The sequence below is a fragment of the Pollachius pollachius genome, assembly GCF_949987615.1.
Source record: "Pollachius pollachius genome assembly, chromosome: 2".
Classification (NCBI taxonomy): domain Eukaryota; kingdom Metazoa; phylum Chordata; class Actinopteri; order Gadiformes; family Gadidae; genus Pollachius; species Pollachius pollachius.
The window spans coordinates 35356430-35376551 of NC_136935.1; the positions used below are offsets into that span (position 1 = coordinate 35356430).

A 20122-nucleotide genomic window follows, 5' to 3' on the forward strand; every position below is an offset into this window, starting at 1 on the left:
CCTGTTGCTAGAGACCAGACCTCAGCACATGGAAGCTGATATGATGGAAATCATGGAAATCATTTGTTATTACAATTACACATTATTTGACTGGGCCGACTATAAATGCTCTAATTGAGCACTAGATAATTAGATGTACATCACTGCATCTCAGTCCTTGATATACACATTGATCCATGGTCATACAGAGGTGTGATTGTGGATCAATGTGTTTTTCAAGTGATTGGAAATAATACAGGGAGGATACACTCAAAACTAGATTATGATGATCAGTACTCACTATCAACTCTATCAGAGAGTAGATACTGGAGGAAATAGTTTTCAAATACAGCAATCAAGAGATGGTTGTGCCAGCGCACCAAAATCATCCCATATTAACAAATATCAATAAATAAAAAGAGTGATAGGAGAACAATGGACTCGCTTTTATTAAACAAAATAACAATACAAACAAAGAAGAATTGACTTGAGCTGCAATCAAAAGCAATTAGCCTCACAGTGTCTTTATATTCCTTCAATCCTACACCCTTAAAGCACAATGCAGTCAGAGCTCTTTCGTAGATCATTCAAGGCTTTCCAAACAAAGCAAACCATTAAGGAACACGCCCGCTTCGTTACATCCAAGCCCAACGCGGAAAGTAATTAGATCAACACGGCAGCGCCGGAGCTGTCTAATGCCATATATACACAAACTACGCCATGTCCCCATGGCAACAATTGAACCAAAGTTGTATAACTTAGCTGTGTAGTGCAGGGACTAGCATGATCCGTCTGCACTGACCATCACTCCAGTACGATTATTTACAGACAGACCGCAAAGTCGAAACAAAGGCAAAACATACAAATAAATTCAGCATTATACATATGTATTTATAAATAAATCTGTCATATTTACATATTTTTATTGTTTTTGATCCTTAATTAAAACAAAATAAAATAGACATAGATTGAGCACAAAATATTTTTTACAAAATATTTAAACAGATACTATTTACAGAGTCCCCAAAACACAACAAGGCTCTCGCGCCACTCATTACCACCTGGGTGGCGGATCACGCTGGCCTCCTTCACTTTGGTTGACTTCAACTATCGGGCAGAATCTGCATTGTAAACCTTGGCTGAACATCGTCTGCTCACACCACTACATTGGAACTACTTTTAAAATGGCTTCCACCACGGGAACATCAAACCCTCATCATAACAGGTTTCACAAAAAATGAAAGTCAAAACTGTCCCCAAGACAAAATACATGGGTTAAAATGTAACTATGGCCATTCCTCTCTGAGGTGGGAACTGCCCCGGTCAGGACTTTACTAAGGGGAAGATGGTGGGAGGGTAGTAGGGTAGAGCCGGGTCGATTCAAACACGGGACGATTCAAACACAGCGATTTCCTCGAAAACCACCCAAGTCTTTCACGTCAAAATTTCGTTCACTACGTTCAGCACGCAAGACTGACCAACCCCGGAAAATTTTGTGTAATGACGTCATACCATTCAAATGTTATCCTCGCGAACCTGTTTTTGAGTGCGGAAAGTAAAATCTTTCGTGCGGTAGTTCTTTTGTAATAAACAGTTGTTTTTTTTGTTTCATGCCATAATAATATGACAATACATCAGATGAATGAGTAATTAAACCTGCCCTAAAGTGTGCAATGTCAGAGTTTTGAAGTTAAGAGGCAAAAAAGGTTTAAGTGCCAGTAGTCGCTGTCGGGGTGATTGAAACACTTGTTTCAAACGTCCCGCATATCACCATTTTGTTTACAATAAATAACAGGATGTTCAACTGTGTATCCATAAACATGACTTAGGACAGGGAAATAAGTAAATTAAATGAAAATGTAGTCGTCCAACTGGTATTAACGAAGAAAGGTGGGTTTTAATCGAAATGTGCATCTTGACAATTACGCACAGGACAAAAATATTTTTTTACCTATTTATATTATGAGAAATTATGTGAAATTGTAGCAATGACGAGTACACTAGTATGTTGTCCGGTATGTTGAATAAAAACAAGAGTAAGGGTCAATAGTTTCTGTTTAAAATATGCTGTTTCATTCGTCCCGTATATGTGTTTCAAACATACCGACTAGGCGGGGCGTTTGAAACAATGTCAACTTACGTTCAAAGTTAAAAAACAGCGTGATCATCCAACATATGTATTGAATTACACTTGTAACTAAGAGAATACACATGTGAGATGTTGATCACATGATGAAATTATTTGAATACGTAACGTCATCTTTGAAAAAGACGTTTAACTGAAAAGTGTTTCAATCGACCCGGCTCTCCCCTACTGAGTTGAGGCACATTCAAGACTAGAGCATGGGGAAAGGAGCATAGTGTTGTCATCCTAGGTATAATGATGGTAAGGCACAAGAAAACGTAGGACAGGGCACGCACTTTATGGTGCATGGCGCGCAGATGGTGCGATAAGGTGTGTTTGTTGTCAGATAATATAAGGATGATTGATCACTACAGTGCCTGGTAACAGGGAACACTAGATGTGTGTACCGCCAACATAGAGATTAATGAAAATTGTCTGTACTCTGTAACAAGTGATATAGGATATGAACGATGTGCTAGCAGGTGTCTTTAAATTAGAAACTCCACGTATCGCTGACTGAAATAAAGTAAAATATATAATATATCAACATTGACTTCAAATTGTACAATTTCTTCATTCTTTGGCCATTTTGAGATTGGACAAAATGGCTTCCTGTAATGTCCTTTTTGCTTTGTCATTGTAGAACACAGCTCAAAGTATGGCTTTTCTCGCTGAGGCATAAGGATTCGCTAAAGGTTTTTTGTGCATTTTTTTCTCCTGATGATTCTTCTCTCCTTCAGATTTGGACGTGACAGTGCAAAGGGAAAAAAATGGAAAAAGCCACAGATCATGGCCGGGTTGGAGGGTCTATAAGCAGCAGTAGATCACACGTCTTCGGTTGTCGGTAAAACATGACTTTCATTGTCGTCATCGTCTCTTTGTTATGCTAGGTCCATTTCCTCTGCGCTAACAATTTGCCTCTGAAAAAAAAGAGCAGATAAAGATCGTTTTTGTACTTCAACAACAACAATAAATGTTTGTGGATGAATGGTATGGTAGCAATCAAATGTAGAAACGCTTTTTATATCATTGAAACCTCTGAATCTATCCCCTAATGGCCATTGTAAACCGGCCTTTCTCAGTGGTCGTTTCCTTCCAAACACACACTCCTTGTGGATTTGTCTTCAGGACAATGAACAGCGATTCTGATTGTTTTTGGCTTCCGTGTTGTCCCTGACATCTTGGAATCGCTTTGACCTGCCCCGTCGCCCCTGTTTAGTCGCTAGAGGTCTGGATCACTCTAAAGACCAGGCAGTGCTTGGAAGGAGAATCTAAGCTACATCCCTACTAGATTCATAAGTCAGCCTCTGAAGAGCTTTAGGAAAGCCTTCATTGCTTAAGGGGGCCTTCATATTGATGCGGGGACGTGAAAATTCATGTGTGCTTATAAAAACTGTCGTACCAATACGTATAAAATAAAGATGCTGGAAATCCTTAATTTCACCAATCTTGTGGATTGAGCCCACATTGGTTGAAACAGAATCTCTACTTTTTGCAAAGTAGTTTACTATATCTCCTGTTGTCTTCACTACAGAGGAGAACAAGAGGAGGGCATAGTTTACGGTACAGTATCATTCACTATAAAACGTAAAAGGAGTAGGTCTGTTAGGGGCCGTTCTAACTTGCATTTAGAAATTCTTAGACGTTTGGTACGCGGTGAGATCTCTGATCGTCTCTGGTATCGCGAGTCTACGTCCCTACCGGCTCAAATCAAACCGGACCAATGATCTCTGTAGCGATGACTGCAGGACTACAGAAAGATGCTGGTACTCATTTTGCAATCATTTTTTTATTAAAATATATAATACCCGAATGACCTGCATTACCATATACCTTTCCTGCACTTGCCACACACTTCTGTACAGTGGGCCATGAAAGGCCGACATGAAGGAATAACAACAGGGTGTTAGTGGGGACGGGAGGTCGTACCTGGGGATAGACATAGCCGCCGGCATCGCTGGTGCAGATGTGGACCTCGTCCTCCGTGGTCTTCTGGTACACCGGGTTGTCAAAGTGGATGGTGTTGGTGTTCTTCCTGCGCCATTGTCGCCATAGAAACAACCCCCCGAAGACCAGCAGGCACATCACACCTGTCCAATAGAAACGCATGGAGACGTTTGGTGAGACCGGTGAACAACAACCATGGAGATTATATACGCAATACTTAATGAAGCTTCTTTCGTTTTTTGGGGAAAATCCAGTTACAAAAGAAAAAAAAGAAGGAAATTCCTGCCATGGTATTGTCACAGCCGTAGTCTGAGTAATCTAATTTCCTTCATGACACATCACTCACGAAGCCCTGAATGTTTCCGCAAAATACCAGAGGTGGGAGAAATAGAGAGAATGAGAGTGAAAGAGAGAGAGAGAGAGAGAGAGAGAGAGAGAGAGAGAGAGAGAGAGAGAGAGAGAAAGAGAGAAAGAGAGAGAGAGAGAGAGAGATAGCGAGAGAGAGGGAGAGAGAGACAGAGACAGAAAGGGAGACAGAGAGAGAGACAGCGAAGGAGACAGAGACAGAAAGGGAGACAGAGACAGAGTGAGGCGGGATGGGCTCACAACTTACATATTGGCAGCACGATGAGTAGCGCCCCAGGATGTGAAGACTCGGCCGCCTTCGGCATAGCAGCATATCTGTTGTTCACTAAAGGGACAACAAACAAGAGGTTTAACTTCTGCACCTCCAAAACCACTGAACTCATTTATTCAGACCTTTCAGGGGAAATATTCAGCATTGTGTATTGTGACAAAAAAATCCCTTAAATTCCCTTAAAGAGTAGTGCATGTAGCATTGTTGTTTCTTATGCAAAAACATATAATACTTATACTAATACTTATACTATACTTCTACTTATAATACTAAGGTAAATATGGCAATCCGCCAGGATAGCATTTAAGGGAGGTGTCCGCATCACATGAAAGAAATACCCCCACTGACAAATATCACTAATACTATTACACTTGCAGTAACCCAGCGAGACTTCATTATACCTTGAGCTGAGACGAGAGAGGGCGAAGCTGTGGGGGTGGAGGAGGGGGAGGTAGTTGACGGAGAGGCAGGCCTCTGTGCAGCTCTGGTATTGGTACTGGTGGTGGTGGGGGGAAGGGCAGGCTGTTGGGGTGTCGTGTTCGGGGTCGGCCTTGTTATAGGCTTGGCTGGAGCAGGAGTAACAGCCATGCCTGGTATGGGAAACGGATGAGGGGAGGATTGTTAGCAGAGGCCACGGGATCTTTCATGGCGGAACTTGGTTGAACAATGGTATTATTCACCCATTTATTTGGTTGAATATTGAAGAAAAATTGGGATGGACAAAGAAAAGTGTGACAAAGTGATGGTCTGAAGTGAATAATAGAAAGATGGCGATTATGTTCAACCAAAATAATATATCGATAGGGGCATGAAATTGTTTCCTAAAGCTGTACCAATTTTGTATTTTGGACTTGTTAATCAAAGGTAGTTTCAGTTTTGAAGAACAAATCAAAAACATTTTGAGAACCACCATCATTAACTCACCAGGCACTTTTGTGGACATAAGTTTTAGATATTAAAAACCCCTTAAGAGCTTATTCACAGGAAGCCAAGGTTAAGATCTTCCCTATCAGAAGGACATGGTTTACTAGTGTTCGACGATGTGCAAGAAACAACGTTACTAAAGCTTATGAAACAAAGAATACACTTGCACAATTTATGAACAAATGATTTGCATGTGGGTTTCTCTCTGGGTTCTCCGCACCTGTCACACACTTCCTCATGTCCGGGGCCAGGCTGGCGTGGTCGGGACAGGCGCAGGTATACTTAGCAGAGTGCTGGTTGATCACAGGGGCGGGAAGACAGAGGAACTCACAGCCTCCGTTCATACTGTTCCCATCTCTGCACCAGTTGGTACCTGCACACACACACACACACACACACAGACACACACACACAAACACACATGGGGAGAGTGAGTGTCGAAGGTCAGCTGATGGTTCCTGTCCTGGGTTTAGCTTAGCTGAATTTGCGACGAGCCGTACCCATGGGCTGCTTGAGGCTGTGGTACAAGACGATGTCTTCGGGCTGGTCCAAGTCCATCACCAGCTCGGTGATGTCATTTCCTGTGTGACGGTTGGCACTGTAAAGTGCATTGTTGTTGACGTCGGTCCAGTAGACTTTATCCTGTGTAACATGGATGTGTGTGTGTGGGGGGGGGGGGGGGGGGGGGGGGGGTCGATTGAAGGATTAAAACAAGCAACAAATCGACTTGCATCCCTGTTCTACATTACAGTAATGGACTACGATCTGGTCATACACATGTGATGATCGTTTTCCTGTGAGAACACAGAGGGTGGGTTACGAACCTCAAAGACGTCCAGAGAGATGGGGTGGGCCAGCTTGTGCGCGTCGTGCATGACCGTGTGCCGTGTCCCTCCGTTCACGTCCACGCTGGACAGCGTGTGCATCTTGGAGTCCACCCAGTACAGACGCTGGTTCACCATGTCTGGAAGATCAACAACAACAGCACAATGGCATCATGTCATCCCAACACAGCAGGCTGGCCGCCCCCCCGTCCCGCCTTCGGAGTGGTGGTTGTGTCAAGGAAGTGAATTTACCCAGAGTGATTCCGTTAGGCCACACGATATTGTCTGTCACCAAGGCAATGCGGCCGGCTCCGTTCAAACCGCACTTTTCAATTTTTGCCTCGGCTCCCCAATCGGTCCAGTACATGAAACTGTGGACAAAGACAAACAAACGCTCCCGTTACAACCTGTGGATGGCACAACACAGCCTTCCGTCGCTATAATGGAGACGGCTGTTGGGCTACTTCCTCAATCTGAAATCAGCACTAAACCATCAAACAGGGGTCGGTCTGACCACAGGCATGAACTAGGGCTGGGCGATAACTCAATTACGATTATTAATTGTGATAAAACTCACGTCGATTACGACGATAAGCATTAGACATAAATGCTCGATATATATATATAAAAAAAAAGTTTTAAAAAAATAATTAATAAATAAATAAAAACAGTTCTGATATGGATTTACCTAACAGCCAATCATACAGCAGAAATAAACACAATAGTCAGATCGCAGTTTTGCGGTTAATGTCTAAGTACACGCCCATTTGCTGGTGCATGTTTGAGCTTGCGTTCCAGCACCGCGGTAAGGAAAGACGAGAGGAGAGGAGCTTTTTGCGACAGAATAAAAATGAGTGGAACAACGGAGGGCGAAGTAGTCGATAAAAAAGGTTACAAGACGTCCATTATATGAAACTGGTTTGGCTGTCTCAAAACTGATGAAGCACAGGATAAGACCGTCTCTAAATTATGCCGTCGGTCGGTGCCAGCACGATTGGGAAACACAACTAATTTATTTCAACATCTGAAAACATACCATCCCAGCGACTACACAGAAAGTATGAAAATGTGCGCAACAAAAAGTTTTGCCCGCCGTCCTACCGCAGCTGTCAGCAGCGCGAGCGGGGCTGTTCCAAAACAGCAGTCTATCGTGTCGTCTTTTGCGGCAGTTGTACCGTATGATAAACAATCAAAAAGAAGCATGATAATAAACAAGTGTATGGTTTAACTAATGAACACTCTGGTTTCTTCAGGCTTCAGCAGTATCAAATTATATCACACACACACACACACACACGCACACACACACACACACACACACACACACACACACATACACACACACACACACAGCCTATCAACAACAATGTAAGAATATGCAACGACCTCCGTTCTGTCTCGTTCTGTCCCTCACCTAATGTTATGTCTTTCACCTGTCAAAATAAATCAATAAATATATATATATATATATTATATATCGTGATTAATATCGATATCGAAAAAATAATCGTGATAATATTTTTTGCAATATCGCCCAGCCCTAGAATGAACGCCGGTGTTTCAAGTCCGTCTGCCCGACAAACAATGGGAGCGCTCTTTTGGGAGCGCACTTCGGAAGACAGAGACCAGGCGGAAAGAGTTTTGGGCCACCACTGCGAGTCTATTCTCCCACAATCTTTGGACGCCTCATTCTTTTCCACATGTAGACACCTCTCATCGGCTGTTTACATTTTCCCTGTTGAGTTGAATCGAGTTGTGTAACACACCAAAACATCAAGCGTGTTGTGAACACATGTTGTTGTAACTGGACCACACCAACTGGGATCGCAAAGAGAGGTAGAAGATTTGAGGGAGAGAAAGTTTTGAGACAGAGAAAAAGTTTTGAGAGAGAGAGAGAGAGAGAGAGAGAGACCCGGCTGTACTCACTTCTGCACGGGGTCCACCACGATGGCGCGCGGCCGGTCCAGGCCTTTGGAGATCAGCGTCTTCCTCTTGCTGCCGTCCACCGTCGCCACGGAGATGGTCTGCTGCTCGCTGTCTGTCCAGTAGATGTTCCCGTGCACCCAGTCCACGGCCAGGCCCTCGGGGGAGGTGAGGTCACTGTCGACCACCGCGCGGTGGGCAGGTTCCTCGCCCGAAGCGTTGATCTTGGTGCTGGGAGGGGAGACATGAATAAGCATCCTCCCCCATAGCTGATTGATAAAGGGTTGGACCCCTCACTGTCTGCAGATTAACCTGTGGGCTTTGAGCAAAAGGCCTCAGCCCGCCAAGAATGACATCTGAAGGACACAACCATTTTGTGGCTGCGGAAGGGACACACACGTTCATAGGCCGACAGCGATGGCTCATGAAAATACCTATGCCCGACAACAGGGCTTCATCGGAAATGTCCGGCCATGCTAAGTATTAAGGTTGCCGCGCAGAGAGTGTGTAAAGTTTGATGTCAGCATTCCGATGAGGCTCATTTTGTGTCAAAAGTGAAATACTACAGAATTGCTACTGCCTTAACAATCGTTACAATGGGCAGGGTGACACAGACACACACACACACACACACACACTTATTCCCCCACACACTATTGCAGTTTCAGGCATGTCTTTGGACCCCCCCTCGTAAGGAAGGGCTTCGGAGGACTTCCACTAAGCTATATCCCATGACATCACTGACCTGTAGATCTTCTTCAGAGAAAGGTCCGACCAGAAGAGGGTGTTGCTGGGGATGTCGAGGTCCAAAGCCACCACGTTCTTGAGGCCCGACATCAGGCGCACGTAGTCAGTGCGGTCCACAGCCATCTTCCTCACGTCATGTTTGCTGGTGAAGTACAGGTAGGGGACGATGCCTGGAGAGAGCGGAATAAGATAATAGAAACTAGGTTGAGTTTGGCAGCATAGAGCAAAAGTCGAGCCCAGTGTTTACAGTTCATTGTCAGGGTTTGGTTACAGTTTTCTCTGCTGGTTGAAGCGAAAACACTGCCTTTTCTGAACACAACTAGGACCCAGTGTTTTATGCTTTGTGTCAAACAATGACACATTTATAATGGAGGTAGCAATTAAAGCAGCTGAAAAAAAATCGCAATAGGCGATGTGCACACATTACCTGATCGGGCCTTGCAAGTCCTGGTCACAGGGTCCACTGCATAGCCCTCCTTACAGTCACACTTGTAGCTACCAGGGAGGTTGACACAGATCTGAGTGCAGATGTCTGGGGTGGAGCACTCATCGATGTCTGCAGGGGACGGAAAGGTTATAACCAGGAAGCCCTTCGATAAAGTATTAAAATAATCGATTTACCCCCGAGAAAATGCATAGCTCAGCATAGTGATGGTAACCCTCTTACCAACACAGAGGTGCTTGTCCATACTGAGGCGGTAGCCAACAGGGCAGGTACAGTTGTAGCCCAGCTTGAGATTAACACACGTGTGTGAGCATCCTCCCTTGTTACCGTTGTCGCACTCGTTTTTGTCTAAACAGGGTCAGAAACACGGCAGAAACACGTTAAAAACCCTCCATACATGACAGCCTTTTTCCTAATTCATTAGCTGTAGACGGTTCCAGACCGCTGATTATCTTGCCAAACGGGTCCTGGCTACTTCCTGGTACACTAATCAGATTTTCCAGGCCTGGATGCAGTTTTCCTTTTTTTTTTACATTTTTCCTGGTCTCATGAGTTAAAGCGGAAAGGGGTGTAATGGTGTAATGGACACTTGGGAATGGCACATTTGACCAACTCTCAGGGCTGAACAATTTGATATGCTGTATTTTTTTTATGTATGTATAATATACCAGTACTTCTGCAATGATACACCGTATCGAATTGCGCATGCAGAAGTTAAACACCAGAATAGCCCACATTGGTTAAAAAAAGGAAATAGCTGAATGAAAGCGCAGACTCAACGTATGACTCTTCCCTTGGAGCAGTCCCATCAGTCAACAGGGACTGCCCTGCCAGGTTTCTTTGGTGCTTTGGTTTGGCGGTTCGAATCACAATACGGCAGCACAGCTCACTAAACCGCCACCATGTCCTGAACTCACCGCAATCACTCGCGGGCTCGTCAGACGAGTCGCTGCAGTCGCTGTTCTTGTCACACACCTTCTCCATGCTGACACACTCCCCGCTGTGACACTTAAACAGGGAGGGGCCCTCACAAACTTTCACTGGGAGGAGAGAGAGAGAGAGAGAGAGAGAGAGAGCAGGAGATGAGCTTTGGATGAGGCGGGTTGGACTGTCACACAATCTCAAGGAAGAGGAAGAAGACATGAGGAGATATGAGGATATTACTGTGTATATACAGGTGCCTGCGTACACACAGTAAAGGTGCCCCTCTATCTGTATCATGGGAGGAGGGGCTGGATGAAGGCGGGCTCTCACCTTGGCTGCAGCCCATCTCGTCACTGACGTCCCTGCAGTCCTCCACTCCGTCACACTGGAGGTCGCCACGGATACAGAGGCCGTCGTCACACTGGAACTCGTTCGGCTGGCAGGTAGGGTGGGCTGTCCGACACAAAGGTGGCCGACGTTAATTGCTGAGCTCACTTAATCGGCCCCCTTGACGAATAATCTGCCGACTTGCCACATATCAGACATGCCCCCCCCCCCCCCCCGCCCCAACACTCACTGCAGTCGTCCTCGTCAGATTGGTCGCGGCAGTCGGCGCCGCCGTCACACCGCCAGCTGCTTTGGATGCACTCGCCGCTGCGGCAGAGGAACTGCTGGGGCCCGCACTGCGTGGGCTTCCTCTCGGCAGGCCCCCGCCCCGCGCAGCTCTGGGGCCACTCGTCCGAGCCGTCGATGCAGTCGCTGTCGCCGTCGCAGGCCCACAGGGCCGGCACGCACAACGTGTTGTTGCACTGGAAGGATGCGGGGCTGCAGGTGGGCGGCGGGCAGGCCTCCTCGTCCGAACCGTCCTCGCAGTCGCGCTCGCGGTCGCAGCGGAAGGAGGTGGAGACGCAGTGGCCGCTGGCGCAGCGGAACTCACCGTCGGAGCACGGCTTGGCCACTGTCGGGTGACAGGAGGGATTCGGAGGGGAAGCCATGACTTAGTTTGCGTTTTTTTTTAAAACATAAACACCGTTAGGAAATGATCACTAGACACATTAGTGTCCATTGGCTTGTCAGTGAATGCTTATTGCTGCATTAACGTCTGTTCATTCTCAGGTCTTACCACAGCCCTTCTCATCCTCCCTGTTGTCACAGTCGGCGGCTCCGTCGCATTTCCAGCGCTCCGAGATGCATTGGGTCCGGGGGTCGCCGCAGCTGAACTCGGAGGGGAGGCAGGTCTTGGCAGCTGCAGAGCACGGCAGGAAGCAGAGAACGGCAGGAGGAGGCACACAACGAGGATTGAGATGTCTGCTCATGTTCACAGAAATAATCAGGTGTCATAATGTCTGATGCCTTCTATTACAAATAGAAATGGAAAAGATCAAGAGTTCAAACAATTTTTTTTTATAAATTACTGTTAGAGTATATAAAGGTTCTATTGCAGATATATCTCATGGTCTTTTTGTCGTTTGAATGCTGCTCTTATTTTTCACAACTGGGGGCCGTGGTGTTTAGGACTGGGGGGGTACAGGAAACCTAATCATCCACTAAAGGCTGATTGGCTACTTGGTTCAATATGGTGTGTCAAACCATCCGCTCCGAAGCTTTATCTTGTAATCCAGGTGTCATTCATACAGATTCCCCTCACATCCGTTCTTCAGGTGTGAAGGGAGCTTACCACAGGTGGAGTTCAGTTCATCGCTCCCGTCACCGCAGTCGTCCGAGCCGTCACAGATCCATCTGGTGGTCACACAGCGGCCGTTCCCGCAGGTGAACTGCCTGGAGTTACACCCTGCCGCTGCATCTGTGAAGACACACACACAACAACATCAACAATTCATCCCATATCTATAGTGCAGGCACAGAATGAGGGCAATGCTTTAATGAACATTTAAATGTCAAAGGGGGATATGCTGTTGTCTCTCGCCACTCCTGCCTCGCTTTTATTCGGTTAAGCAATCTATGGCTTATCTGAGTGAAATAAAACTGCATCCTGGTGGAGTTAATAGTTAACCAACAATGAATGAGGATGTAAGTGTAGAAGGCAATAAGGGAGGCCTGTTGTTGGAAGTGACACCCTAATAAATTGTTTGAAATGATAGGAGTCGGACGGTTATGGTGACACCATTATGTGTTGCACAAACGTGTGTGGAAACATGATATGGGGTAACAATGCTCCAATGAGGAGGATTAATCATTAGGCGGATTACATTGCTAAATAAAAGAGGGATTTATCAAAGTAGCACTCACATGTCCAGACACAGACGCTCAAACCGACGGCAGGTTCAACACTCATGCGCTGATATCGGCATGAAATGCCCTCTTTACTTGACGGTTAACCCTTCCCCAGTGTGATTTTATCGTCATTTACAAGAGAAAATAAACACCATTTATTTTTTATCAAAATAGTTTAGGTCAACTGAAATTTTATTTCATTGAAAATATTTTTTTGCTATAAACACATGGATCTATTATACAAGTTTTAGACAGTGATGCCACCGGTATCGCTAGACTGAACCCATGTCTCATGCCCTTAGGAGGTTGTGAAATATGTAGGGAACAAATTTAATGAAGCAACACTTGCATACCCACTCAAATCCAATCCTCTTCCTATATTCAAGTACTACTACAATTACAATGGACAATAAGTAAAGGCTCCATTGCCACCCCCCCCCCCCATTGAAACTCCTTCTATCAGTCATTAAGGCCAAATCATAATCCCCTAGGTGCATATTCTTTGACGAAGGAATCGTTAAATTCTATCATTTCACTTTAACAACCAATACATGTTAATGTTGGACAATAATATTGGAAAATATTTACTTTACATCGTACCTTAGCTCCGATCATAAGATGATCATAATGAATTACACTGACAGCCCAGCTGAACACACACCAAGCCTTCTGCGGGGCACCCCCACTGTGAACCCCAAAACGCGCCCAGAACCCAGAACACATGCCTCTTCTGTCCCCAACCCGTCGCTGATACCCTCCTCCACCCAGTCAGCCGTCTGCTCCGTGGCGTGTGACATCAGAGTGACCGGGGCCTTTGAGCCTTTCAGTAGGACTGTAAAGCACCCTGCAGACGCTCCATCACGTCTCAGGAGACAGGAGGTGCGTGGTGCTCCTGGCATCCAGCGGGCCCCCAGCAGGCCCTGGGGCCGCCTGGAGGCCAGCACCATCAGCCCATTGTCTGTCCCTTTAAGACAATAGACAGGGAGGAGCTGCAGGAATCACACCACCGGCACACAACCAACCCCTGTGTGGCATTCCTCACCACGGCATCATCACCATCTCCACCACACACACGCACACGCACACGCACACACACACACACACACACACAGACTCACACACATGGAAGTAAGAGATAAGGGCGTGCACTACAAGTCTACCCAGTGTTGACATTCACAGGAGATACTATTACTACACACCACACACTCACACCCGGGATGCCTGCCTCTAAGCCGTTGAAACCTGGTACCACAGCCCTCCACCCCGGGCCCCGACCCTGTGGCTCCCCCAGTCCAGCTCAGCAGCTCCGTGCTCATTCCAGTGGATCCACTGGATCTGCTCTGCTCTTGTTATGGTTGGCCAGATCCTCCCAGTTGTCACTGTTGAGACTGTTGGATATCATGCAGCATGTTTATCCAGGGAGCCCCCCCCCCATGACACACACACACACACCCACACCCACATCCACACTCACTGACTTAAACACACACACATGTTCAATAAAATACACACACACACACACTCACTTACTAAAACACACACATGTTCAATAAAATACACACACACACTCACTCACTTAAACACACACACATGTTCACTAAAATACAATCACACACACACACACACACTCACTCACGCGCACACACACACACACACACACACACACACACACACACACACATTCAGTTAAACAATAACTCAGTAAAACCCAACCATACACACACACACACTATAACACCCACACACAAGATTCCAGGAATAGAAGACGCGAGGTTTCCCAGCCGTTGCTGGCCTGAAGACAAGAGTAGTGTGTCGTAGTACAGTAAGGAAGAGGAGCCAAGTGCTGGGAGCCAGCGCAGGCTGACTGGCAACCACAAGGCTGGGAGAAAGTAGGTCAAACTGAGCAGCTCGCTGACCTGCTCCGCCCCCAACCACAGCTCCTGACCGTACCTCCCCCAGCCCTCTGAGAGCAGAAGCCCCCCCCCCCGAAGTGTACACATCTCACTAATCCATCTCCCAAGTCTCTCACTAAGGGACTTGGACTTCCAACAAATGGGCCGGGGAGGGAGGGGCGGTTGGTTCCCATGAAATCAGGTCTTATCCATGTAGGGCCAAGCTTGCTGATACATTCTTGGTGGAGCATCATGTATTATTATACTAGCAATGATGATTTTTTTTAATGCATCAAGGTTGGCTCTCAAATATCCTACTTTGCACACATTATTTGCTCCACCCCAGTGGAAGACTTTGAATGACGCAAATTACTGACTCAGAATACTGAATCACTCAGCGACAAACTGGGAAGGTGCATTCTGGGTGCTCTTGGAAATAAAACAAAAGATTTGTCACATGACAATCCCTCCCAAATTGTGTACAAACACCAAATGGCTGGACCACTTTTTACATGCTCACACCCAACAACACACACATGCACGTACATACACACACAAACACATGTATACACACACACACACGCACACACACACACACACACACACACACACACACACACACACACACACACACACACACACACACACACACACACACTCATGAAGAGAAAATTATGAATCAGGATGGGAGTTTTACTGGAGGGACCAGAGAGCCCATCAGAATGCCCATCGGACCATGCAGTGGTCATTTAACCCAGGCTCCCTCTGCTGAGCTGGTGTCTGGCGCTCCAACAGAACCCGTCCATGCGGCCCAGAGGTCACTGGGTCCACAACATGAATCACCAGCACCACCACTAATCGCTGCTGCTGCTCTGGAGGCTTAATTGAGCTTTGGTCTGACCGACCCATCAAAGGCACGGCTGCCGCTGGTCTTGCAAGGTTTGGGGGTCATGTTTTTCGACCGTTCATCCGGCACTGACCAATCGGGAGCCGGTTTAGTTTCCTGCTCCTCTTTTCCTGCTTCTCTACTATGTTCCCTCCCCTTGAAATTCCTGCAAAAATGTGGCAACTGTTCGCTATTTCTACTTTAAGGATTAGCAGACTTTTAAAGCAGGATTTTCTATGCTTGGTTAAAGAACGAAAACGACTATTCCTGTTTATTATTTAGAGATCTTTCTAACTTGGGGAAATAAAGCACCTTTAAATTACTATTTGAACATGGTTAACACTAAAATAGGTCCCCTGTGATGACTCATTTGAGAAGCATGCTTTACACAAGATAGCCAACACATACATGAGTTGCCCCCCCCCCCCCACACACACACACAAAGAAGAGATAAAGCAGTGTGCACTGGCGAAACATGAGCGAATCCTCTAATCTGATTGTAAACTCTCATGGGTTTAGCTTAGTGGGTTATGAGTCCACCATGGTTAATCCAAGCATACTGTTAGCCTTAAGGTTATTTAGTCCAATAAACAGCATAAATTCAATGATCCATATTGGACTTAATTGTGTGGTGGTCTGTTCAAACTTTGTCTGCGGGGGCATTCTAGATATAGTGCCTATTTTAATGGGGCCAGGTAACTCAAAACCTGTCAAGCCTCTCGAAATTATGAAGTAAACTCACAACAGAACGCGAGCAAAACATAAAGACCAGTGTTCATTCATTAAGCTGAGAATGGATACTATCGTAACCTCGTGGAACGTCTACCGGTATCAAGACGTTTATGAACACCGATGACATAAGGTACAACGAAATACATTATATGTAGGCTGCATTCAGGGGGAGCGCGAAAACGATTTTGAATCCTTTATGACATGAAGAATGGTGAACAGATCCTCGGTGGTAAACGACAGGAAGGAGCGGTTCACTCACAACTGCCTGTTTCCGTTCTGCGACTGTCTACAGGAGAGTGAAACTAGTGAACATGCCGGTCTAGTCTCCAACTGAAGATCGGATGGTCCAAGAACCGGTGTATCCTGCCGTAGACCCATCCACATGTATAACCACTCTGAGTAGGCTACTGGGAGTTTTGTCGGTAGCCTTTTATTATTGTAATCCAACATTAAAGATAGACACAAATGTCGCTTCCACACACACACGCACACACGCACGCACGCACATATATATATATGCAATGTGGAAGCGACATTTGCATCGATAATGACAGAGCAGCATAATTGTTGTTTCAAGCCATCCGAAAGTCACTGACTGAGCGCTATGTCTATATGCCAACTACAGACGTAAACATTTGGTCTGGTTAGATCAGCCTACAATTCTAAACGTTCAAACATATATTTTCAAACTTTCTGGCGAGAGGAAATTCTGAAATCGAAAACACTTCCATAAGATCTTCTAAAATAAAGTAAACACGGTATTGAAATTTTGACACTCAGCTTTTAGACATTCGGCTGAATGAACCCTGAACATTCCCGCCCCCAGCCCGGCCAGCATCCTCTCTCACCTGAAACAGCCAGGGAATGAAGCAGCAGCAACAGGCAGCACGAAGATGTCACACAGACCCCACTCCACGTCCACATCTTCCCCACGGTCCGATTTAATCCAGAGGTAATTGATTTTAAATATATCGATATATTAATATATATATATGTAGTGAAGTGCCAACCCTCTCACTATACTCTGACCAAAATAGATGGTGAGCTAGTATAGCCCAGCTATCTGAAAGAGAGACAAAGGCCACGCAATGTGATGGCAAAATGCTCGTATGGACGCAGAGTTGTAGCGAGTTAATGCCTTCAGCCAGGAAGATATTGTTGCTTTGCAGTCTCATCAGAGTATTTTCATAGAAACCAGGGGTAGGCGTGGCCAGCGCAGTGGTGTGATGTTTGAAACGTTAGCACGTGAACCGCGAGGGCGGAGCCACGCGCTGCATGCTTCTCCTCCATCCTCTTCCTCCGGTCGGCCCCGCCTCGTCCTCGCCTCACCCCTCCGGCTCCATTCATTCTCTGCTGCCCACCCAAAGTGTAGACCTACGCACTGTCCTTGCCTTGATCCTCGTGCATTATGCATTTAAGCGGGTGCATATAGTGAGGGCGAGTCGATGAATATCACATTTTATTTGTTATGTTTTTGAGATCAAAGCGTTAAAACTGTTATCAACAAGCAAACACGGCAGCCAGGTGTCAGAGCAGGCTAATATGTGTATTTTTTAAATCAGCAATCAATTTTCTAATGTTGACTGTTTGGGTTTCTTATCAGCTGCACCTGCTCTGATATCATAATGTTATCCCAGACATATGCACACGTACACACGCGCGCGCACACACACGCACACACACACACACACACACACACACACACACACTGCCAAGGCTACGGCCGCGCCTACTGTCATTGCTTGTGTAGATCGGTTTTCCTTCTCCTTTGTGCTCCCGTCTGTCTCCCTCTATTGGTGTGTGTGTGTGTGTGTGTGTGTGTGTGTGTGTGTGTGTGTGTGTGTGTGTGTGTGTGCATGTGTGTGTTTGAGTACATGTGCATGATTTTGTGTGTGTGTTTATTCTTCAGTGTGTGTGTGTATGTGTTTGTGTGTGTCTGTGTGCTTTGTGTGTGTGTGTGCGTGTGTGTTTTGGTTTCTGTGTATCAGTGCACAGTGTGGGCGATAGGGTGGGGGGGGGGGTCTGGGGAGTCCTGGTGTTGTGGAAATGACCTGTAGCAGGAATGTGGAAAAGGCTGTTTGATTACATATTCTACGACACCCACCCTCACTATTGCCACACACACACACACACACACACTGTGTGTGCGTGTGTTCATATGTGCCTTCATACCATCAACTCTGCTCTTGAAGTAATATATATTATTTTACTATTACAATAAGAATATAAAGCCATTATATTGTATACGTATATACAAATATCATCATTAGTCAGTACTTGATTGAAGTACTGATTGAAACTGTATCCTAGAAAAGGAGGATCTTGAAGATCTCAAGTTATGTTATTATAATCACCTTGGCATATCACCTTATACACACTGATGTTATACACACTGATATGACCTTCTCTATAATGTACAGAGAAAGAAAGGAGACGGGCCATTCAGGGCCATCGGTCAGACGCATCAGCGTTATGATGGCTTCAAACACATTCAACATGATTAGAGCATGGTTAACCCAACCACCAATCAGTTACAGGGACACGTGTATATGTGTATGTGGAGGGGTCTGTTTGTGGACATGTATATACGTGTGTTGTGGTAACCCGGCACGGTGAGCGAACAACCTCCTTCCAAACAGGACACAACTTCGCTGGGCAAAAACCAAAAAGGCATATTTTAAGAACACAAAATCAAACAAAGTCTCCCACTGAAAAATCACAAAGAACGGAAATCCTGGGAGGAATCGACGGTCGTATTCCGGTCTCTCCTTGCCCGAGCCACATGGCTAAGAGAGCCCCGAATGAGTGGAGAAGCAGGCTATTTAAGCCGTGCTTCTCCACCTGTTCCTCAGGTGCTCTGCATGTCCTTAATTGGCCCGGGCCGGGTTGCCACAGTGTGTATGGAACATGTATATGTGTGTGCATGTATACATGTGCAGTGTGTGTGAACATGTTTATTTTATTGTGTTTGTGTGTGTGTGTGTGTGTGTGTGTGTGTGTTAGGGTCTGTGTTTGTCCATGTATACATGTGTTTAAATGTGTCAGTCTTTGTGTGTGTAAACACTGGATTGAGGGTGTGTGTATGTGTATATATATGCGTTCATGTGCGTGTGTACACACGTTTGTCTGTGAGGGTCTGTGTGTATAAATATGTGTATGTGTGTATATGTATTTATGTGTGTGTGTGTGTGTGTGTGTGTCAAGGTCACCGAAGGCAGGCCCTAATCAGGCTGACCCTGACAGTTTGTTTCCTTAGATAACCTTAAATCATATCGCAGCCCATAATCACACGTGTGCTCTTCTCTGTCCAAGGGACATAACTGAAACAGAAACAGAGTGTGTAGTCATGCCTGTGGTATATTTGACCTTTTCAAGCATCTTTCATTAAAAACGAAACCAAACGTTCAGTCTTTCCTCTGTGTCATCTATAGCTGCTCCTGCTGCTTCCTGTTTGGGGGACGACCCTCCCCCATGCATGGAAGCCCCGACCCCTTCCAATAAACCTCTGAAGAATAAGTCCTGCCTCCGAGGCTCCTGGTTCCATCGTCTATGGGAAATAACATGGGTTTTTTGACGGTGCCGTTAAAGTAGTAACCGATTATAAATGCTACTTTGATGGCACCGAAAATCCAAAACCCAAGTGGAATCTAGATGGAAAAAGTGTGTAGTTCAAAACGTGGGCATCTTTTACTTCTTTGCCACCTACAGAGTTTGTTATGTAGGATCATTCAAAAACCCCATGTTATTTCCAATGGCATTTGACCGATGGAACAAAGAGCCTCGGAGGCGGGACTTATTCTTCAGAGCTCTATGTATCACACCCATACCGACAGTTGAAACTGGATGGCTGCCGTTTAAGGAATTCCTAGAAATCCCCCCACACACACTATTCTGCTGTGTTG

General features: G+C 45.8%; 1 protein-coding gene across 1 annotated transcript; it reads right to left on the minus strand.

Annotated features, from left to right (window-relative positions):
* Positions 1–404: 404 nt before the first annotated feature.
* Positions 405–17366, minus strand: ldlrb (low density lipoprotein receptor b). Its single transcript, XM_079729282.1, has 18 exons — positions 17069–17366; positions 12154–12279; positions 11599–11721; positions 11053–11433; positions 10806–10928; positions 10469–10591; positions 9774–9899; positions 9534–9662; positions 9105–9276; positions 8363–8590; positions 6689–6807; positions 6437–6576; positions 6113–6254; positions 5833–5985; positions 5090–5278; positions 4665–4742; positions 4034–4194; positions 405–3024 (listed from the first exon to the last, which is right to left on the minus strand). The coding sequence occupies exons 1-18, from the start codon at positions 17142–17144 to the stop codon at positions 2986–2988; spliced, it is 2628 nt and encodes an 875-aa protein (XP_079585408.1). The 5' UTR covers positions 17145–17366; the 3' UTR covers positions 405–2985.
* Between the last annotated feature and the right edge of the window lie 2756 nt (positions 17367–20122).